At 38.5% G+C, this 24,914-nt stretch overlaps 1 protein-coding gene across 8 annotated transcripts in view; it reads right to left on the reverse strand.

Moving 5' to 3' along the window:
* The window catches only part of LOC131364850 (protocadherin alpha-C2-like), a 39,988-nt gene extending 28,337 nt beyond the window's left edge, over positions 1–11,651 (reverse strand). For 2 of the 8 annotated variants that reach the window (XM_058408271.1, XM_058408272.1), the window contains exon 1: positions 6,056–9,070. In XM_058408271.1, coding sequence (XP_058264254.1) covers positions 6,056–8,536 — 2,481 coding nt within the window. In that variant the 5' untranslated portion in view covers positions 8,537–9,070. The other 6 variants (XM_058408273.1, XM_058408276.1, XM_058408279.1 and 3 more) reach the window with 5 other exon arrangements.
* Between the last annotated feature and the right edge of the window lie 13,263 nt (positions 11,652–24,914).

Raw genomic sequence — 24,914 nt, forward strand, 5'->3', positions numbered from 1 at the left:
ACAATCAGTCTATTATAACATTCTTGGTTAAGAAATTCTTTCCTACCTGTAAAGTAGATGCAGCTGAGTCACTAGTCTCAGTCAGTCCTGTGCTCCTCGGTATACTGGACACAACATATCTCGTCCCCTTTGGAACAGGTTGTCTAACTACCAGTTTTCCTTTCCTGGTCTCTGCTAGAAATAAACTGTACCAGTAGGCATCGTTGGAGACCAAAGTGGAATCTGCGATGGTAGAGTTCCTCTCACTGATCACGCTGTTCCTACAGGGAGGAGCAGCTTTACTGGGTTTTGGTTTCTGACATTTCAGCACGATGGTCACCAATATGGTGATCAGTAACAAGAATGACACTGAGCCCAGTCCGATTACCAGATACAGGTTTAAATCGGAAAAGATGTCATATTCTAAAGGCACTTCAGTCATGTCAGCATAACTTTTCAGCGCTGTTTCCACCGTATACAGTTTGATGGTGACTGTAGCAGAAAGAGAGGGCTCACCGTTATCCTTGGCGATCACCACCAGTCGCTGGTGGCGCGAGTCTCTGTAACTGAACATTCTCGTGGTCCGGATCTCTCCATTGTACTGGTCCAGACTGAATAATGTAGCATCAGTGTTCTGGAGAAATTGGTATGTAATCCTGGAGTTGTGCACAGAGTCAGTGTCTATAGCAATTACTTTGGCTATCAGAGTTCCTTTATCGGTGGACCTGGGTATTTTCTCCTCGACCACTGATCCGTGCGCGCGCCATGGAGACACTATAACCGGTGTGTTGTCATTCTGGTCCATGATAATAATCTGAACAGTCACGTTACTGCTGAGTGGAGGAACACCAGAATCTCTGGCTTCAATATGAAACAGAAACTCCTTCTCTATCTCATAATCAAACGCCTTTAGTGCGTAAAGATTGCCGTTCTCTGGATTAATAGAGAAGAGCATGGACATAGAAGTATTTACTATTTCCTTTTCTATTATGAAATAAACTAGATACTGATTTTCATGTAAATCTGGGTCAATAGCAGTTAATGAACTCAACAAAGCCCCGGGTGGATTATTTTCTAACAACTGAATGGTATAAATTGATTTAGCAAACTGTGGCACGTTATCATTAACGTCCAGCAGTTCTAGAGTTACAGTTTCATTATCAGATAAAGGGGGATTTCCTCTGTCAGTAACAGTGAATATGATGTCGTATTCTGGGACCTTTTCACGATCTAACGGTTCTGAAACTACGAGCTCATAATAATTGTTAGCTGACTCTTTAAGCGCAAAAGGAAGATTATCATTAACATGAACGTCTATTTGACCATTTTCTCCTGAATCTTTGTCATTCACGCTTATTATTGCAATGACCGTGCCCAAAGTAACATCCTCTTTAATGGGACTTTGAAATGACTTTATGGAAATTTGTGGATGATTGTCATTCATATCGGAGATGAAAATTGTTAATTTGCATTTTCCTAACAAAGGATTCACCCCTTTATCTTTTGCTATTATCTCCATGTTATAAATATTGAAATCTTCATAATTGATCATTTCCTTTACTCTGATTTCACCGTTATATTCATTTAAAACAAACATCTCTTGGGTTTTTTCAGATGTGTACAGACTAAAAGAATAACTAATATCGGAATTCGAACCTTCGTCTAAATCGGTCGCGTTTAATTGCACAACTAGGCTTCCTATAGGTGCATTCTCAGTAAGATTAATTTCAAAACTTTCCTTTTCAAATTTTGGTGCGTTGTCATTCGTATCCAGTACGCGAACCATAACACTGGCTGTACCTGAACGCGCAGGGACTCCACCATCTACAGCGGTTAGTATCAAATTATGAATGGCCCTTTCCTCTCTATCTAGGGCTTTGTTCAAAATTAAATCAACAAACTTTGACCCATCCCTTCCAGTTTGGATTTCTATAGAAAAGTGTTCACTTTCACTCAGAAGATATGTTTTAATCGAATTTGTCCCGATATCTGGATCTACGGCATTGTTAAGAGAAAATCTTTCCCCAGGCAGTGTTGACTCGGAGATATCCAAGTGCATTGTATCACGTCGAAAACTAGGCGCATTGTCATTAATATCCATTACCAGTAATTCGATATTAAACATTCGCACTGGATTTTCAATTGATGCTTCTAATTTAAGAAAACACGAGTTTGTTGTTTTTGAGGGACATAGGGATTCTCTATCAATTTTTTCCACGATATATAGCTCCCCCGTCTCTTTGTTTATCTCTAAATATTTCCTGTTGGCTATCACATCTAAACGTATCTTACGCCTCACTAAACTTTTAATGTCCAGTCCTAGATCAGACGCTATATTCGCAACGAAAGATCCCTGCTCCATTTCTTCAGGAATACTGTAATGAGTAACTGCAACGGCTATGTTAATCACGGCGGAAATATATACACATATCGAGCCATACCTCATCCACGACCGTTGTTTCACGTTACCATCCATTGTTTAAACTCGGTGCGCAACGAGACCACGAAATATCAGACAGGTATAAAAACAAGAAAGCCAAAATTACTGGTTTGGAAGATGCAGTGTAACCAAAAGAAAATCCCTATTTTTCTGATAACAAGTGACGAAGAGGTCAGCACAGACCTTTTCGCATAACAAAAGAAATCCTGTCCTAAAATGCAGCAAAAATGGCGGGGAAAGGAATAGTTTTAATGGTGAGCAGCGACGCTGTGTGCTTATACTGAAACGGTACACTTTTGAAAGAAAGAAAAAACACTCAAATTCTTAGATATTTTATAAATTGCAAGAACGAAGGTAAGAACGTGTCTAAGTCAGAGACTTGTAAGAAAGTAAATTTCCACTTGAACAGTTAAGCTAGCTATAGCATTTTGATCAAAGAGTAAATTACCTGTAGAGTAGATGCAGCTGAGTCACTAGTCTCAGTCAGTCCAGTGCTTCTCGGTATACTGGACACAATGTATCTCGTTCCCTTTGGCACAGGTTGTCTAACTACCAGCTTCCCTTTCCTGGTCTCTGCTAGAAATAAACTGTACCAGTAGGCATCGTTGGAGACCAAAGTGGAATCTGCGATGGTAGAGTTCCTCTCACTGATCACGCTGTTCCTACAGGGAGGAGCAGCTTTACTGGGCTTCGGTTTCTGACATTTCAGCACGATGGTCACCAATATGGTGATAAGTAGCAGGAATGATACTGAGCCCAGTCCGATTACCAGATACAGATTTAAATCGGAAAAGATATCATATTCAATAGGCACTTCAGTCATGTCAGCATAACTTTTCAGCGCTGTTTCCACCGTAGACAGTTTGATGGTGACTGTAGCAGAAAGAGAGGGATCTCCGTTATCCTTGGCGATCACCACGAGTCGCTGGTGGCGCGAGTCTCTATAACTGAACATTCTGGTGGTCCGGATCTCTCCATTGTACTGATCCAAACTAAATAATGTGGCATCAGTGTTCTGGAGAAATTGATAAGTAATCCTGGAGTTGTGTACAGAGTCCGTGTCTATAGCAATTACTTTGGCTATCAGAGTTCCTTTATCGGTGGATCTGGGTATTTTCTCCTCAACCACTGAGCCGTGCGCGCGCCATGGAGACACTATAACCGGTGTGTTGTCGTTCTGGTCCATGATAATAATGTGAACAGTTAAATTACTGCTGAGTGCAGGAACACCAGAGTCTCTAGCTTCAATATGGAAAAGAAACTCCTTCTCTATCTCATAATCAAACGTTTTTAGCGCGTAAAGATTGCCGTTCTCTGGATTAATGGAGAAGAGCATTGACATTGATGTATTCATTATTTCCTTTTCTATTATAAAATAAACGAGATACTGATTTTCATGGAGATCTGGGTCGTGCGCGGTGAGGGAACTCAGTAAAGCTCCGGGTGGATTATTTTCCATAACCTGTATCGTATAAAATAATTGTGGAAACTGTGGCACGTTGTCATTAACGTCCAATAATTCTAGAGTTACAGTTTCATTATCAGATAACGGAGGGTTTCCTCTGTCAGTAACGGTAAATGTTATGTCATATTCTGCTACTTTTTCACGGTCTAGTGGTTCAGATACCTCGAGCTCGTAATAATTCTCTGATGATTCCTTTAGTGCAAACGGTAAATTTTCAGGTATATGAACATCAATTTGGCCATTTTCACCAGAGTCTTTGTCACTTACACTAATCACTGCGATAACTGTACCTACAGCTATGTCCTCTTTAACCGGATTTGAAAAAGATCGCACTGAAATTTCTGGATGATTGTCATTCATGTCTGTAATCATAATGGTTACTTTACATTGTCCCGATAATGACGTAGTACCTTTATCCTTTGCTATAATCTCCATGTTATAAATTCGGAAATCCTCGTAATTAATCGTTTCTTTAACTCGTATTTCACCAGTGTTTGGGCTTAAACTAAAAGCTTCTTGTGCTTTTTCCGACGTGTATAGGCCGAAAGAGTAGGCAATATCTGAGTTAGATCCTTCGTCTAAGTCAGTTGCATTTAGTTTAACGACGAGACTTCCTATAGGGGAGTTCTCTGTGACATTAATTGTATAGCTTTCCCGATCAAACTTTGGTGCGTTGTCATTTGCATCCTGCACTCGAACAACGATGCTGGCTGTACCAGAGCGCGCAGGAACTCCGCCGTCCACAGCAGTAAGAATCAGATTATGGATAGCTTGAACCTCACGGTCTAACGACTTTTTCAAAATTAAATCAGCAAATTTAGAGCCGTCTCTGCCAGACTGTATCTCTATGCCAAAGTGATCGCTTTCACTTAGAAAGTACGTTTTCACCGAATTGGATCCAACATCAGAATCCACCGCATTGCTGACAGAAAACCTTTCACCTGCTGGTGTCGATTCCAAAATGTCCAAATGAATAGTGTCACGTCGGAAATGAGGATTATTGTCATTAATATCAGTTATTTCTAATTCTATATAAAATATGCGCACAGGATTTTCCACAATCACTTCCATTTTTAAAAAACAAGTTGTTGTTGTTTTAGCAGGACAAAGATTTTCACGATCAATCTTTTCTAATATATACATTTCTCCTTTTTCTTTGTTTATGTCGAGATATTTCTTATTAGCGATTACATCTAGTCGCGCTTTACGTTTAATCAAAGTATCTAAATCCAGTCCTAAATCGGTGGCGAGATTTGCGACCACGGATCCTTCTTCCATCTCTTCAGGGATAGAATAGTGAGTTACAGTAAACGATGTGTGAATCATGGCAGAAAATAAGATCATTCCCGAGACATACCTTCTCAAGCACCCCGCGTTCATATGAAACCCCATTGTCTCCGTTTTGTCCTGCAAAAAATCAGTAGCTTCCACACATGACCTCAAACGCCAATAAGAGGACGAAATAAATGTTGCTAAATAATGCCACCTTTCAAGAAAATAAGACTGCTAACCCGGAGTTTCAGCAATGCGTGCAAATCCTTTTAAGCACACGAGGGTCTTTCTTCTGATCGCCCAGTGATCAACTGTGACGGCGACAGGCACACACGCCCAGTGGACAGCCCATTTCTTTTTCTGGAATACAGCGCCACTTTCTGCACACGCCGAAAGCTACATTTCAAATCGGAATTTGTAAATAGCAATATACTTTATTTATTTATTTATTTATTTATTTATTTGTTTGTTTGTTTGTTTGTTTGTTTGTTTATTTGTTATTTTTAAAGTGTTTTATCTATGTTTGAAAGGTACTAAATAATGAATAAGCTCTTCCAACAATCATCTGTCTATTTAGTCATGGCTAGAAACACATTCCAAAAAAGTTAGATTTTCAAAAATATTTCCTGCTCAGCCTTCTTTGAAAACACATGACAATTAGCTGACCCACATGACTCTGGTAGGTTTGGTATCACTTGCCATATTGAATTTTAACTTCTGTGTTACACAACAAGCCAGAGCTTTATTTTCCCCCTGGACGCGACCATTTATGCTAGCCCAACTAATGTAGAAAACAGTATGATCTTGGCTTACCTAATGTAAAAAATGCAATATTGTAAACAATACCAACAAGATCTCCTGAAATGCATGTGGGTGTATGCCAGTATTTCCTGCCTTACCTGTAGAGTAGATGCAGCTGAGTCACTAGTCTCAGTCAGTCCTGTGCTCCTCGGTATACTGGACACAATGTATCTCGTTCCCTTTGGCACAGGTTGTCTAACTACCAGCTTCCCTTTCCTGGTCTCTGCTAGAAATAAACTGTACCAGTAGGCATCGTTGGAGACCAGAGTGGAATCTGCGATGGTAGAGTTCCTCTCACTGATCACGCTGTTCCTACAGGGAGGAGCAGCTTTACTGGGTTTCGGTTTCTGACACTTCAGCACGATGGTCACCAGTATGGTGATAAGTAAAAGGAATGATACTGAGCCCAGTCCGATTACCAAATACAAGTTTAAATCGGAAAAGATGTCATATTCTAAAGGCACTTCAGTCATGTCAGCATAGCTTTTAAGCGCTGTCTCTACCGTGGACAGTTTGATGGTGACTGTAGCAGAGAGAGAGGGCTCTCCGTTATCCTTGGCGATCACCACGAGTCGCTGGTGGCGCGAGTCTCTGTAACTGAACATTCTGGTGGTCCGGATCTCTCCATTGTACTGATCCAAACTGAATAATGTAGCATCAGTGTTCTGGAGAAATTGATAAGTAATCCTGGAGTTGTGTACAGAGTCCGTGTCTATAGCAATTACTTTGGCTATCAGAGTTCCTTTATCGGTGGATCTCGGTATTTTCTCCTCAACCACTGAGCCGTGCGCGCGCCATGGAGACACTATAACCGGAGTGTTGTCGTTCTGATCCATAATAATGATGTGAACAGTTACGTTACTGCTAAGAGCAGGAACACCAGAGTCTCTGGCTTCAATATGGAAACGAAACTCCTTCTCTATCTCATAATCAAACGTTTTTAGCGCGTAAAGATTGCCGTTCTCTGGATTAATGGAGAAGAGCATTGACATTGATGTATTCATTATTTCCTTTTCTATTATAAAATAAACGAGATACTGATTTTCATGGAGATCTGGGTCGTGCGCGGTGAGGGAACTCAGTAAAGATCCGGGTGGATTATTTTCCATAACCTGTATCGTATAAAATAATTGTGGAAACTGTGGCACGTTGTCATTAACGTCCAATAATTCTAGAGTTACAGTTTCATTATCAGATAACGGAGGGTTTCCTCTGTCAGTAACGGTAAATGTTATGTCATATTCTGCTACTTTTTCACGGTCTAGTGGTTCAGATACCTCGAGCTCGTAATAATTCTCTGATGATTCCTTTAGTGCAAACGGTAAATTTTCAGGTATATGAACATCAATTTGGCCATTTTCACCAGAGTCTTTGTCACTTACACTAATCACTGCGATAACTGTACCTACAGCTATGTCCTCTTTAACCGGATTTGAAAAAGATCGCACTGAAATTTCTGGATGATTGTCATTCATGTCTGTAATCATAATGGTTACTTTACATTGTCCCGATAATGACGTAGTACCTTTATCCTTTGCTATAATCTCCATGTTATAAATTCGGAAATCCTCGTAATTAATCGTTTCTTTAACTCGTATTTCACCAGTGTTTGGGCTTAAACTAAAAGCTTCTTGTGCTTTTTCCGACGTGTATAGGCCGAAAGAGTAGGCAATATCTGAGTTAGATCCTTCGTCTAAGTCAGTTGCATTTAGTTTAACGACGAGACTTCCTATAGGGGAGTTCTCTGGGACATTAATTGTATAGCTTTCCCGATCAAACTTTGGTGCGTTGTCATTTGCATCCTGCACTCGAACAACGATGCTGGCTGTACCAGAGCGCGCAGGAACTCCGCCGTCCACAGCAGTAAGAATCAGATTATGGATAGCTTGAACCTCACGGTCTAACGACTTTTTCAAAATTAAATCAGCAAATTTAGAGCCGTCTCTGCCAGACTGTATCTCTATGCCAAAGTGATCGCTTTCACTTAGAAAGTACGTTTTCACCGAATTGGATCCAACATCAGAATCCACCGCATTGCTGACAGAAAACCTTTCACCTGCTGGTGTCGATTCCAAAATGTCCAAATGAATAGTGTCACGTCGGAAATGAGGATTATTGTCATTAATATCAGTTATTTCTAATTCTATATAAAATATGCGCACAGGATTTTCCACAATCACTTCCATTTTTAAAAAACAAGTTGTTTTAGCAGGACACAGATGCTCACGATCAATCTTTTCTAATATGTAGAGCTCTCCCTTTTCTTTGTTTATGTCGAGATATTTCTTATTAGCGATAACATCTAGTCGCGCTTTACGTTTAATCAAAGTATCTAAATCCAGTCCTAAATCGGTGGCGAGATTTGCGACCACGGATCCTTCTTCCATCTCTTCAGGGATAGAATAGTGAGTTACAGTAAACGATGTGTGAATCATGGCGGAGAATAAAATAACACCCGAAACATACCTTATCAAGCTCCCCGCGTTCATATGAACCCCCATTGTCTTCTTGTACCGTTTTGTCCTGCAAAAATCAGTAGCTTCCACAAATGACCTTAAACGCCAGTAAAGTAACGACATACGTGTTCCTAAATAATATCCCGTTTTGAGAAAAAGACTGTTTAACCAGGATTTAAAGCAGTTCAAGTAAATCCTTTTAAACGCACAATGCTCTTTCTGATCGCCCAATGATCAACTGCGATGGCGACCGGTACATACGCCCAGTGGACAGCCCATTTCTTTTACTGGAATACAGCGCCACTTTGTGCACACGCCAAAAGCTACATTTCAAATCAAAATGTCTAAATGCCATTAAACTGAAATTCGTAAAGAAATACTCTTTTAAAATTGTTTGTAAGTTAACCTTGCATGTACGTAATAATAATAAATAATCAGTAAGCATTCCCAATAACCACTTAAATATTAAATACTCATAAAAAATTCTAATTCCTGGTGTTATCTACACGCTGGCCTAGTTTCAAATACATGAAAAAATACCATATACGTTTTTTTCACTCATGTTGAAAACAGCATGGCCTTGGCATGGCCAGCGTAAAAATACAATATTTTGTAATGTGAACATTTCCATCATGATCTCTGTAAATGAATGCGAATTTTTCCTGCCTTACCTGTAGAGTAGATGCAGCTGAGTCACTAGTCTCAGTCAGTCCTGTGCTCCTCGGTATACTGGATACAATGTACCTCGTCCCCTTTGGCACAGGTTGTCTAACTACCAATTTTCCTTTCCTGGTCTCTGCTAGAAATAAACTGTACCAGTAGGCATCGTTGGAAACCAAAGTGGAATCTGCGATGGTAGAGTTCCTCTCACTGATCACGCTGTTCCTACAGGGAGGAGCAGCTTTACTGGGCTTCGGTTTCTGACATTTCAGCACGATGGTCACCAGTATGGTGATAAGTAAAAGGAATGATACTGAACCCAGTCCGATTACCAGATACAGGTTTAAATCGGAAAAGATGTCATATTCTAAAGGCACTTCAGTCATGTCAGCATAGCTTTTAAGCGCTGTCTCTACCGTGGACAGTTTGATGGTGACTGTAGCAGAGAGAGAGGGATCTCCGTTATCCTTGGCGATAACCACCAGTCGCTGGTGGCGCGAGTCTCTGTAACTGAACATTCTGGTGGTCCGGATCTCTCCATTGTACTGGTCCAGACTGAATAATGTAGCATCAGTGTTCTGAAGAAATTGGTACGTAACGCGGGAGTTGTGTACAGAGTCAGTGTCTATAGCAATTACTTTGGCTATCAGAGTTCCTTTATCGGTGGATCTCGGTATCTTCTCCTCAACCACTGAGCCGTGCGCGCGCCACGGAGACACTATAACCGGTGTGTTGTCGTTCTGGTCCATGACAATAATTTGAACAGTCACGTTACTGCTGAGTGGAGGAACTCCAGAGTCTCTGGCCTCAATATGGAAAAGAAACTCCTTCTCTATTTCATAATCAAATGTCTTTAGTGCGTAAAGGTTACCGTTCTCTGGATTAATGGAAAATAGCATGGACATGGAAGTGTTTGCTATTTCCCTTTCTATAATGAAATACACTAGATACTGATTTTCATGTAAATCTGGGTCATGGGCGATTATAGAACTCAACAAACCACCGGGTGGATTATTTTCCACAACAGATATCCTGTAGAAATTCTGTGGGAACTGAGGCGCGTTATCATTAACGTCCAGTAAGTGCACTATTATAGTTTCATTGTCAGACAGCGGCGGATTTCCTTTGTCTGTGACTAACAAAGTAATATCATATTCTGGGGTTATTTCTCGATCTAACGGTTCCGAGATTAGCAATTCGTAGTGATATTCAGATGATTTATTTAAAGTAAATGGTATATTTTTGTTTATTGTGAGATAAACCTTGCCATTATCCCCCGTGTCTCTGTCGCTCACACCCACAAGGGCTATGACCGTGCCAACAGGAGTGTCTTCTTTTACGGTGTTCTTCAGTGATTTGATGGTTATCTCCGGATAATTATCGTTCATATCTAGAATATCCACTGTTATTCTGCACTGACTGGAGAGCGGAACAGGGCCGTTATCTTTTGCCTCTATATGCATCTCAAATATTTTCATGTCTTCGAAATCTATAGTGCCTTTAACAGTAATTTCACCAGTTTTGGAATTTAAATTGAACATATCTTGAGTTTTTTCTGAGGTGTAAAGCGTAAATGAATACGTTATTTCTGCGTTTGAGCCTTCATCAGTATCAGTTGCGTTTAGCTTAGTAACAAGCGTTCCAATCGGTGAATTCTCACTCATTTTTACGGAGTACACTGAGCGGTCAAACTGGGGGGCGTTGTCGTTTGTATCTAGCACACGAACAATAATATTGGCTGTTCCGGAGCGCGCAGGGACACCGCCATCTACAGCAGTGAGAATGAGATTATGAATAGGCTGTGCTTCACGGTCTAATGCTTTCATAAGAACCAAGTCAGCATATTTTGTACCATCACTACCAGAATGAATATCTATTGTAAAATGATCGCTATTGCTAATTTTGTAAGTATTTACAGTGTTAGCGCCAACATCCGGGTCTTGTGCATTGGGCAAAGAAAATCTTTCACCTGGCGATGCAGACTCAGAGACATCCAGTTCTACCCTATCCATTCTAAAATGTGGAGCATTATCATTGATATCTGTGATTTCTAATTCAATGTTAAAAATACGCAATGGGCTTTTGATTATCATATCTAGTTTAATGAAACAGTTAGATGTTTTGGCCTGACATATACCTTCTCTATCTATTCTTTCAATAATGTACAGCTCCCCAGTTCTTTTATTAACATCTAAGTATTTTTTGTTATTAAATATATCTAAATTTACCTCTCGTTGAGCTAGAGCCCCAACGTCCAGTCCCAAGTCTGCAGCTAGATTAGCAACAACAGATCCTCTCTCCATCTCCTCTGGTATAGAGTAACGCGTGACAGACAAAGCCAACCTCCATGTAGCCGAAAGTACAAAGAAAACGATCACACGGCACATAGATCCCACAGTCTTCATTCTCTCGGCCAAAAATTACTTTAACAGCTTCAAGTGGTGTGCTTCCTTTTTAAAAGTTTTTTTTATTCTACAGTGTTAATTAGGTACTTAAATGTACATACTATGAAATGCGATCACGGAAAGTCCAGTGGTCCTCTCAGATATAACGGATATGTGAGAATTGTGCTCGCTTCCTCTTAGGAGCAAGCGCCAGTTGTCATTTACTAGCAAACAGCGACACCAGGAGACCAACGGCAGCGGGTTCAGCTAAATCGAGAGATATTAGTCTATTATACTATAACTGCAGAGCGGATGTAACACGGTTATTGTCTCCACAATCGCATCTGTTTGTTGCAATTGCATTAAAAGTATACATGACCAAAAATCGTCATGTGTTAGGTTGGTAGCTTCTAAGATATGGTTCAGCACCATAGTAGTGGACAGCGACACGCAAATCAAGTAAACCCTGCTTTTTATTTTTAGTGGTATTTCTTTGGAATATTTTATTTGTTTGTTTTGTTGTTGTTTTCAAATACTGTGTTTACAAATTCACTTTACAAATACTGCTGTCTACAAAATCAACCAAAATTGTTCGCATGGTAGTTGGAAAAAAAAGATGAACAGAGCCACTTTATTGGACATCAGCGTACAAATAAATGAAACAAGCCAGATGATTGTTGTTGTTGATGATGATGATGATGATGATGATGATAATGATAATGATGATGATGATGATGATGATGATGATGGGGATGATGATGAAGTGTTTCAGTTTCAATTTACTAAAATTAAGAATTGTCAAGTTGCTAAAATAACAAATAAGGTTGTTGTTTTTTTTTGTTTTGTTTTTTAGAAATTTTAATAGTAACCTAGTTAATACAGCTATCCTATTTGTTTTTGGCAAGTAGCCACTTAACAATGGAAATACTACCTATCTAACTATCTAAATGAGCATTTAGCATTTAGGCACTTTTCTTTCACACTCTCTTCCATGTTTTTAAGCACTAAAGATGCTTAGTGAGTAATATGGTAAAACACAATGGGCCAAAAGCTCAAGAAGTCCATGGAATTTTCAGTTTCTTTTATTTTTTAGGTTTTTGGTACATAATTTTAGTTGTAACCTTTTTTAAACATTTATATTATATATAACATATATTTTTAAACATTTATATTATAACATAAATATTTTATGTTTATCATTTATGGTAATGAGTGCTGTTTTATTATTTGTTAAATTTCATTTATGTATTTATCACATTCCAGCAGCCACTAATAAAAGCAGAAATCTCTGGTCTCTGTGGCACCACAGGCTCTATAAACATAAAAGATAAATGAATAATGTGCAGCACCAAAAGGAGACAGGGGCTAATCATTTTATCATTCAAACCTGGAAGACCTCTTTGCAGTCTTTCTTTTTCTTGGCATGTGTTTTGAGGTTGTAAATTTGAGGGAACTTTAATGTGGAGGGGTGCATTTCTACGGTAGGTAGTGTATTATTTTAGGTACTGTACATGACCCACAAATAACATGGTCATTTTCTGCAAACTTACAGTGAGTCTTTGACAAACATTACAGTGCCTAGTTGTTTATACACTATGTGGGCAAAGGGTTGTGGACACCTGGCTTTGTCTCCCATATTAGGGCCTTCCCAAACTCAAGGCTGGAGATACACAGTTGATTAGGATGTCTTTTTATATTGTAACCTTAAAATTTCCCATTTACCAACAAGTTACACACATGATGATGTAGTGTATGCACTTTACTGTTAAGCTGTTACAGATATTTAGTTACCTTAATTAATGCTAACATAACTCTGGGTTGGTGTTGATTGCACTATCAAGCGTAAGACATGACATGAAATAATTATTTTAAGGATGTTTGATCCTTATGTCATTTTACTGAAATATGTTAATTTAAATGGTAATCTACACTATATTGCCAAAAGTATTCGCTCACCTGCCTTGACTCGCATATGAACTTAAGTGACATCCCATTCCTAATCCATAGGGTTCAATATGACGTTGGTCCACCCTTTGCAGCTATAACAGCTTCAACTCTTCTGGGAAGGCTGTCCACAAGGTTTAGGAGTGTGTTTATGGGAATTTTTGACCATTCTTCCAGAAGCACATTTGTGAGGTCACACACTGATGTTGGACGAGAAGGCCTGGCTCTCAGTCTCCGCTCTAATTCATCCCAAAGGTGTTCTATCGGGTTGAGGTCAGGACTCTGTGCAGGCCAGTCAAGTTCATCCACACCAGACTCTGTCATCCATGTCTTTATGGACCTTGCTTTGTGCACTGGTGTGCAGTCATGTTGGAAGAGGAAGGGGCCAGCTCCAAACTGTTCCCACAAAGTTGGGAGCATGGAATTGTCCAAAATGTCTTGGTATGCTGAAGCATTCAGATTTCCTTTCACTGGAACTAAGGGGCCAAGCCCAGCTCCTGAAAAACAACCCCACACCATAAATCCCCCCTCCACCAAACTTTACACTTGGCACAATGCAGTCAGACAAGTACCGTTCTCCTGGCAACCGCCAAACCCAGACTCGTCCTTCATATTGCCAGATGGAGAAGCGCGATTCGTCACTCCAGAGAACGCGTCTCCACTGCTCTAGAGTCCAGTGGCGGCGTCCTTTACACCACTGCATCCGACACTTTGCATTGCACTTGGTGATGTATGGCTTGGATGCAGCTACTCGGCCATGGAAACCCATTCCATGAAGCTCTCTGCGCACTGTTCTTGAGCTAATCTGAAGGTCACATGAAGTTTGGAGGTCTGTAGCGATTGACTCTGCAGAAAGTCGGCGACCTCTTCGCACTATGCGCCTCAGCATCCGCTGACCCCGCTCCATCAGTTTATGTGGCCTACCACTTCGCCACTTCGTGGTTGAGTTGCTGTCGTTCCCAAACACTTCCACGTTCTTATAATACAGCTGACAGTTGACTGTGGAATATTTAGGAGCGAGGAAATTTCACGACTGGATTTGTTGCACAGGTGGCATCCTATCACAGTTCCACGCTGGAATTCACTGAGCTCCTGAGAGTGACCCATTCTTTCACAAGTGTTTGTAAAAACAGTCTGCATGCCTAGGTGCTTGATTTTATACACCTGTGGCCATGGAAGTGATTGGAACACCTGATTCTGATTATTTGGATGGGTGAGCGAATACTTTTGGCAATATAGTGTATATAAAATTATATGTGCTGAACATGAGCTTATGTCATGGCTTGTATACTTTAGGCATTTTGTGAGTGTGTTAAAGTGATGGATTGTAAATAAGTGATTTGATGCAGAGAAATAATATAATAATCAGTTATTGCTAGTATGAACTAGGTATTATGACTTTGACATTACTTAAGATCAATACATCATATTACATCTCACTCTGTCCTTGCCAGTATAGAAAAGGTAAGGTAAGTAAGATAATTCTATGTCAAAATATTGTTAGGTATAAGATGATTGTTAAGTATATTCTTTTCTGTTAATCATCTTAAAACAAATCCACTATTTTGTCTGAAAACAACATTTATTCTCTCTAAGTTTGCTGGTAATATGCATGCCAATACTGTGTGGTTTGTATGAATGTAATAAATTAAATAAAAGTAAAATGAATGTAAATGACCAGTAGTAACGATTAGCTAGAATTTTTTGGGGGGTATATCCACTTGTCTGGTCACAAATCCCAGACTCATGCTTAGTGTCACAGTTTATAACTGCATATGTTCTGTTTATGTTCTGCATATGTTTTTTTTGCTATTTACTTGGCCAGATGCCTTTGTTTTGATACACATCCTGTCTCTGCCCTTGTCATGCCACTTCCTGTTTCCCACATGTGTCCATAATGTATTCAGCCATTTTCTGTTTTATTCTAAATTGAAGTTCTTATTAAAACACTTGTTTGTGACATAACCTTTGTGAAATGTATGTCCAGTGTGTCTTTGTTCATGATGGCATCTACCCTCCTGTTTATTTATATTCAATAGGTTTTTTGCCTGTTTCTGGTCAATGTCTGTGTCTTTGTTTTGTTTAGCAGTACCCTAGCCAGAGTTGTGTGTTTAGCTAATTTTTTTTTGTCCAGAGTTTGTTACATTCCTGACTTGACTTTTGCCTCATGTGGATTTACCCTGTCTGTATTAATAAAGAAGCCCCTCTTCACTTGTGTCCTCACAGCCTGCATCTGTTGTTCAGCACAACGTGACAGAATCTATATACTAAAAGGCTGAACAATACAGACAGATATTGTTAACAAACATGCCTAAATTTAATTTCAAATTAGATGTTACCATCTTACTCAAGCATAATAAAATATTTTACTCAGGGAGACTCAGGTGTGTTCATTGGTAAGGCTAACAATGTTGTTTGGTGACTTGTAGTATAGTAGAAGGATATGGTATTCAGTTGTTGGCTTGATCACAAAACAAGCAATCTTTAAGATATGCAGTAAGTACTTTGAAAATCAAGGGGTGTAATTAAGTATTAAATTTCAATAACGCTAAAATAAAGCACAAATAAACCAGAATAATACTGTAGTAACCATTGTTTTTCCACTTTGCACTTGAACACCAGTAAGATGAAAGAGATGGTGATTGACTTCTGAAGAAGGAGAACACTGCACCACACACCAGTGAACATCCAGGGCTTGAACATTGAGTTGGTGGACAGGTACCTGGGTGTCCACCTAAACAATAGACTGGACTGGCTGGATAACACTGATGCTCTGTACAAGAAGGGCCAGAGTTGCCCCCACCTGCTGAGGAGACTAGGGGAGTGAGCAGGACATTATTAAGGACTTTTTATGATACTGTGGTGGCCTCCGCAATTCTCTATGCCATAATCTGCTGGGTGGGAGGCAGTACTGAATGGGACAGGAAGAGACTGAACAAGCTGGTTAGGAGAGCCAGCTCTGTCCTGGACTGCCCACTGGAACTGGTGGAGGAGGTGGGTGAGAGGAGGATGTTAGCCAAGCTGAGATATATTATGAACAACACTTTTATAATTCAGCATATTTTATAATTTTTTATATTTTATAAGTTTATATAATCTTACTTTCTTTTATTATTTGTATTGTATTAGTGTATTACTATTTTGTATTGTGCAATGTTTTTATTTATTTTTATTTTTGTAAAAAATTTTACATAATGGTCTTTTCTTTTGCTATTCTAGAACAAGTGGAACAACAAAAACACCAATTTTTTTTTAAAACACTATTCTTTCTAACAATAAAAGCATTTTTCTAAAATGACCATATGCAGTATTATAAGGTTTCCTGATGAACATACTTCATTGACAAAAAATAATAATTGATTAATATGATTATTATTGAATATCAGGTTTCTTTTTTTCCTCAGGAATCATTTTTACAATACATATGCATTTAAACAATGCTGTTACAGGCAAGGTTTAAGACTTAGATGATATTCAAGTAGCAATAAAATTAGACAATGCTATAAGACTTTAAACTGTGTAGTGATGATCCATACTAAAGATGACACCAAAACTATGTTGACTTTCTTTTTTAAAATGGATTGGTTTTGAATTAACTAGTTTAGCTGCATGAATAAATTTTGAATTAGATATAGCAGTAATATCAGTGCATTACACAAAAATGGTTGAGGTCCAGGTAATCAGGTAATCAGCCCAATGTTAGACATGCTCATAACATTTGTTTGATTCTTTGATTGTTTTGATTCCACTGCTTACTGTCTATATTGTTCCTGTGAATGAGTGTGTGTGATGCCCTAAATGGTAAACACCTGTATTAGCCCTAAATCTAGGATACCCACCTCAAACTGAGTAGGCATACAGATGCTTTCAAGAAAAAGAAAACTCAATGTTCCTACATTATAAATAATAAATTGTAATGAAAAGAAACAATCTAGCCATGGGGGTCACAGTCCAGTGACTTCTGTGCTGGTCCCAAGCCCGGATAAATAAAGAGGGTTGCATCAGGAAGGGCATCCGGCGTTAAACATTGCCAAATTTAATCATGCAAATCGTCAGTACTCTGAATTTCATACCGGATCAGTCAAGGCCTGGGTTAACAACAACCGCCTTCAGCACTGTTGACCAACAGGGCGCAGGAGGAAATTGGGCTACTGTTGGTTGAAGAAGTAGAGAAGGGAGGAGAGTGCATAGACAGAGAGATGATGGATATAGAAGATATGATGAAGAGAAGGAAGGTGGATATACTGTGTGTACAGGAGACCAGGTGGAAGGGTAACAAGGCTTGTGGTATATGTGTTTCATTATGGTGTGGATAGTAAGAATAATGGGTTATGTGTGGTCCTGAAGGAGGAGTTTGTGAGGAATGTTCTGGAGGTGAAGAGAGTGTCAGACAGGGTGATGAGTCTGAAGTTAGAGATTGAAGGAGTGATGTTGAATGTTGTTAGTGGTTATGCCCCACAGGTAGGTTGTGAGTTAGAGGAGAAAGAGAGATTCTGGAGTGAATCAGATGAGGTGATTTAGAAGAGAGTATTCCCACAGGTGAAAGAGTGGTGATAGGAGCAGATTTTAATGGACATGTTGGTGAGGGGAACACAGGTGATGAGGAGGTGATGGGCAAGTTTGGAGTTAAGGAATAGAACCTTGAAGGACAGAGGGTAGTGGACTTTGCTAAGAGGATGGACATGGCTGTGGTTAACACTTATTTTTAGAAGAGGGAAGAGCATAGAGTGACTTACAAGAGTGGAGGTAGGAGCACACAGGTAGACTACATCCTATGTAGAAGATGCAATCTGAAAGAGATTAGTGACTGTAGAGTGGTAGTGGGAGAGAGTGTAGCCAGACAGCATAGGATGGTGGTGTGTAGGATGACTTTGATGGTCTGTAAGAAGAAGAGGACAAAGATAGAGATGGAGAAGAAAACCAAGTGGTGGAAGCTGAAAAATGAGGAATGTTTTGAGGAATTTAAACAGAAGTTGAATCAGGCTCTGGGTGGTCAGGTAGTGCTGCCAGATGACTGGGAAACTACAGCAGAAGTGATCAGAGAGACAGGAAGAAAGGTGCTGGGTGTGTCAACTGGAAGGAGGAAAGAAGATAAGGAGACTTGGTGGTGGAATGAGGAAGTTCAGGATAGTATTCAGAGGAAGAGGTTAGCCAAGAAGAAGTGGGACATGGATAGGCCTGAAGAGAGTAGACAGGGATACAAGGAGTTACAGCGCAGAGTGAAGAGGGAGGTGTCTAAGGCCAAGCAGAAGGCATATGATGAGTTGTACACTAGGTTAGACACTAGAGAAGGACTCGTACAGGTTAGCTAGCCAGAGGGATCGAGATGGGTAGGATGTGCAGCAAGTTAGAGTTATTAAGGATAGAGATGGAAAGGTGCTCACAAGTGAGGAGCGTGTACTGAGGAGATGGAAGGAGTACTTTGAAGAGCTGAAGAATGAGAAAAATGAGAGGGAGAAAAGAGTAGAAGGGGTGAACTCTGTGGAATTTTGATGGAATAGTATAGGGATGGTCAGAGAGAGTTGCACTGTGTGTTTGTAGACTTGGAGAAAGCGTATGACAGGGTGCCAAGAGAAGAGCTGTGGTACTGTATGAGGAAGTCAAGAGTAGTAGTATGTCAGAGTGGTGCAGGACATGCATGAAAGGGGTAGGACAGTGGTGAGGTGTGCTGTAGGTCAGATAGAGGAGTTCAAAGTGGAGGTCCAGAGCTGAAGATGTTGAGGTTCTCTTTCGGAGTGACAAGGAGGGACAGGATTAAGAACGAGTACATCAGAGGGACAGCTCATGTTGGATGTTTGGGGGACAAACTTATAGAGGCCAGATTAAGATGGTTTGGACATGTTCAGAGGAGGGAGAATGAGTATATTGGTAGGAGAATGTTGGACATGGAGCTGCCAGGCAGGAGGCAAAGAGGAAGGCCAAAGAGGAGGTATATTGATGTAATAAATGAATATATGAAGCTAGTGGGTGCAAGTGTTGAGGATGCAGAAGGTAGGGATAGGTGGAGAGAGATGATTCGACCCTTGAAGGGAAAAGCCGAAAAAAAGAAGAAACAAATGAAAAGAAACAAAGTAAGTATTTAATGTGAAATCCTTATGGTTTAAAAAGCAGTTTCATAAGAAAATTACCTGGTAGGTTTTACTGAGCATCTTGAATATGCATAAGTTCTTCTGGAGACTTGGACTGCATACTAGCTTCGTTTATTTGTTTGTTTGTTTGTTTGTTTGTTTGTTTTTTATGCATATCACTGCAGCTTTTTCTGTGGTCTCAAAAAGTCTGTTACATAATATGCTTCGTTCTCTACTGATATACAAATGTTTTCCTCTATCTATTTATTTATTTATTTATTTATTTATTTATTTATTTATTTATTTATTTATTTATTTATATGTGCGTATATTTTTCTGACCATTATATAAACATCTATACACAGTACTGTATGTTGACAACATGGTTATGTCACTGTGTGTGTCTTTCTCTCACACGTTTTCTCATTTATGGCCTTAAACATGTGTAGCACAGCAGTAGTATCAGACAGAATGCAGTGATTAAAAGGATTTTTACACTTTATAAAAACAAGACACTGCAAAGATATATTAGATAAGGTGGTAAATCTGGGAAGAGTACAGCTGTGATCTTGCTCTTTGTTGTGCAAATTTGTTTTATTCACATTTTATTATATTCCATTCAAACCATTGAGGATTGGAATATTTATAATTGTTTGCATGTGTAACATAAGCGACCTCTGGCGGCTGAATTTAAGAACTGGAGGAAAGATAGAAGCTGTAATGTATATACAGTTTAAAAGGAGAAAAAATGCAAGGCTTTTAGGATAAATGTCATTATTTAATTCAGTTTCAATTCAGTTCAGTTCAAATGTATTTGTTTAGCCATTTTAACAATGGACATCATGACTCAAAGCAGCTTTACAGAAATATAAAAATATAGAATAAAAAAAAATTAAAATTAATATTAATATTTAACCCTAATGAGCAATCCTGAGCCAATAGTACAAAGAAAAAACTCCCTGAAATGATATAAGGAAGAAACCCTGTGAGAAACCAGACTCACAAGAGAACCTATCCTCATTTGCATGACATCACAGAGTATGATTATAAATAATGTCAATAAAGTCAAGTGGAGCTGGGCACTTATTTTTTCAGGGTAATTTCTGAGTTCATTATAGACTTAACATTAATTCCTTCCTGCCGAAGTCTTCAAATATTCACTGATGAAGACCCAAGTGCAAAACCGACCACCACAAGAGCAGTTCAAAGGCGGCACCATAGTCTATATACGATATAGTGGTTCTATATACAGCAGTGCCATGGGTCTCAGGGCTGTCCACGTGGAGCCATCCCCAGCAGAAGTGGGCACAACCAAGCAAGTCTCCAACCAGAGAATTACTTCTTTACCTAAGAAAAAATTATTCATAAAAAGCTTGACTAACTAACTGCTGTGTTCTGGACTAACTGGAGCTTGTTTATGCACTGACTGGAACATCCATACAGTAAGGCATAACAATAATCCAACCTAGTGGTAACAAAAGCTTGAACTAGGATTTCTGCATTATCTAGTGACTTATTTCATATCTTAGCTATATTTCTGAAAAAGGCTACCCAAGTGATAATCAGTAATCACACCAAGATCTTTAACTGCTGCACATAATGAAACAGAAAGGCCATCCAAAGTTACTCTGTAATCAAAAAAGTTACTTCTGGCTGTATGTGGTCTTAGTACAAACACTTCTGTCTTTCTGTCAAAATTAAGCAGGAAGAAGTTATTAAGCATCCAATGTCTAAGGTCCTTTACACATTCTTCAAACTTATTAAACTGGTGTCTCTCATCTGGCTATGCTAAAACATATAACTGTGTGTCATAAGCATAACAGTGGAAGCTAATACCATGTTTACAGATTATTGCACCATAGAGTTGCATATACATAATGAGAACAGCAGTGGAATAACACACTTATTTTTGTTATTATTATTATTATTATTATTATTATTATTATTATTATTAATAATAATAATAATAATAATAATAATAATAATAATAATAATAATAATAATAATAATAATAATAATAATAATAATAATAATAATAATAATAATAATAATAATAATAATAATAATAATAATAATAATTGTGCTAGTATTTTATTCAAAAAATAAATGTGTTATGCTAAAAAGAAAAGGTGTGTGTGTGTGTGTGTGATTTATTTGCATTTAATATAAAGTACATACACACTCACTGCCTGGCCAAAAAAAGCACCGCATTTATCTAAGCAACTAAGAGCCTTCTACTGGATAATTACTGCAGTGGTTAATTCGTTTCAGTTGACATCAAGTTATTTAACCTAGAAGGGTCAAATTATTGGCCTGCATTAAGCAAAGAAACTAAACTCATAAAATTGTGTTAAGAATTGTCCAATGCATTGTTAAACATGGAATGGTAGTGATGGACCATCATGTTCATTAAACATCATGATCAAAGCTTACTTAAACATTTGATGAAATCAGATCGTAGAAAAACAACGCGGCAGACCGAACGAGACCAAGGCTGAGCCTCTGGGACCGGGTGCAGTGGGCCCTGGGATCCTCTTGGTGCATGACAATGTCCAGCTTCATGCGGCCCAAGTGTGTAGGAGTTTCTGGATGGCAAAGGCATTCATGTCATTGACTAGCCCACACATTCCCCAGACCTGAAACGTATCAAAGCATCTGAAGCCACCAAGTAGCATTACATACTGTCCTGGAGTTCACAGATGGTCAGATCCAGGTTTGGAAGGAGATCTTTACATTATGAGTTGCAATGACAAAATTCATGCAAGTTGGATCAGCATGTAATTCTTTTTTTTTTTTTACTTTGATTTTTGATGAGATTTTGAATCCAGCCCTCAGTGGGTTGATGATTTTGGTTTCTTTCTAAGAGGCTAAAGTGACACTGTGTGGTATGAATATGTCCTCCAACTTTATCTTTATTTACTCAAAGATTATTTTTGTTTGGATTGTGACCAATGCAGGCAACATTAACTGCATTCAGAATAAATAAAATACTTTTATTATACATTTTCTTTGTTAGGGAGGGTTAAAAAGATGTTTTATCTTATCTTAAGCTCATTTTCCACTGCAGAGAAAAACTGTGTGGTGTTATAACTGCTCCTAAGATAATCCATTATGATTGACAGGTTGTGAAAAAGAGAGAGAAGGATAAAATGAGTAGCAGTCAGAGATTGGTGTTACTATGGTTACTGCAGAACTATTCTATCACTATTAGAGGACTATATTAACCTGACTGCTTGACCTCTGCAGGGCCAAAGGTAGCAACTAAAAAAATTACTCTCACTGTTTGAAATGCACCTTCTATGCATATCAATACATCAGTGTATTTTTACTTTTAATCATTGTATGCATTATGCATATTCATGTTGAGTATTACACTTTTTCTCATGTGCTTTGGCATATTTCCCCAAAGATTTGTAAAATTAAATGCAAGTACTCCAATGAATGAAACTGTAAGAACAAATATTACTCTTAAATTTGGCAGTACAAACCTAACACTTAAAGAATTTTGTCCAAGAGAGATTATTTGGATTTGAATGGAGAAAGGGGCACCGTGTCCCTTTTTCTCCTGTCAAAACTTTAGGTCTAATGTCCTATATATGAATAAATAAATAAACTGTTGTAATGTAAATTGGGAACCCATAAGGAGAAAGAAGGTTAAAAAGGAATATAACCTCACTAATCATCCAAAAGTTCATGTCTGTCTGGCTACAGCTTTTCATCCAGCTGAATTGTATGTAAAAGTCTGACACCTGATCAGCTTTCGAGTAAATTTATAGGTTGCAGTGCAATTATGTTTAATGAACTCATGCAAATTGCATCATTTTTACATTAAATATATACATTTTTGATGAGGTGTATATATTTGAGTGTAATGATTACTGGGTGGATTATATTGCATGAAAATATTTGACAGTGAAGATGCATGTAAATGCATGTGAGAGTAAGGCAGATCATAAAGGGAAAAAAAGGCAATCAGTTAAACTCAGAGCATCACATTTTCGGTGATAGGCAGCTCTATGCATACTTTTGAATTCTGTGTCAAAGCTATATGTAATGACCAAATCATGAATAGGTATGTAGTATTTTGCACCGTGGTCGGAAAATAATACTTGTGCCAAAGCAACTGAGAAAGGACATATAGACTGTATTAGTAGAATTTTTATGCAAAGCAACATAAAGTACAGGTTAACAGGTCAGTCTGTAAGTAGTATTTTTTAAGAAGCCAAAAAGCAACTGAAAGCCTGCAAGTGCTAAACTAAACTAAACATGGTATTGTTACATTAAAGTAAAGTTAGTACTCTTATTAAAAAAAAGTGTCTTGGTCTAGAGACAAAGATACACAGAAATTGTTTTGTCAACACTGTTTGCCAGTCTCCTTAAAATGTACATACATAGTATACATTAGCCTTAGTACAGATTAGTACATACATAGTATACATTAGTTTTAGTACAGATTAGCACATACATAGTATAGATTAATCCAGACTAACCCTCCAAACAAAAATATTTTAGGATTATATACCTGTAGCTGTGAATATATTAATAAGAATCCCCACCAAAAAAAAGTTGAAAGAATAGATTTCCTTGACTTATCCCACTATCACCTATTCTTTGAAAAGACTCTAAATTGCTCATCTTCTGAGGTTTAGTCCATCAGCCTGCGGAAAGATAAACTTCAAGTGTGAAGAAGTGGGTGAGTGCCATGGAGACCGTTTCCATCACTCCCTTGTAGTGTGGAAGGACACGTGGCAAACATAATTAGCCTTGCTCAGTGGTCTGATACACATCTACTGACATTCTGAACTCATTTCCAGGGTAAATTAAAAACCAAAAGGCCACCAGGGAGAGTGCAGCACTTTCAAAAGTATGTCCAAGGTGGCATTTTAAGGTTGTTTTAAATTCCCCTGCAATTCCCCTCCCTTTCACTTTAAGTAATTAAATGATATTTTGGAAATAGAGCTGCTTATTTGTTTAGAAATCGAATCTAGTATGTTTTCTATAGCCAATAAAGGAGTGCACACTATAATCCAGACGTGTGTGGACCCTTTCCTAACAATGCCAGAAGGTGTTTCCATGACTTTAGCATGTTTCTCATACTTGTAAAACAGCATGTTTTCTTGTGGAACAGCATGGCGGCATACCTGCATAAATCACCTGCATTAGCAATCAATCAATCAATTAATCTATCTATCTATCTATCTATCTATCTATCTATCTATCTATCTATCTATCTATCTATCTATCTATCTATCTACACACATCATTAAACAGCAAAAAAGACATATTTTAGAAAAGTTATCACCAAACCACCTACCCCACTCCACCCCACTCACAGGGCCTCCAATATTAACCGTTATTTGAAGCCATTATTAAATAAAATATTAGATAATTATTTAAGCTTGTTTTCCTGGTTGCTTTTTTATTTATTTATTTAATCCTTTATTC

Source organism: Hemibagrus wyckioides, linkage group LG14 (genome assembly GCF_019097595.1).
Source record: "Hemibagrus wyckioides isolate EC202008001 linkage group LG14, SWU_Hwy_1.0, whole genome shotgun sequence".
Lineage (NCBI taxonomy): Eukaryota > Metazoa > Chordata > Actinopteri > Siluriformes > Bagridae > Hemibagrus > Hemibagrus wyckioides.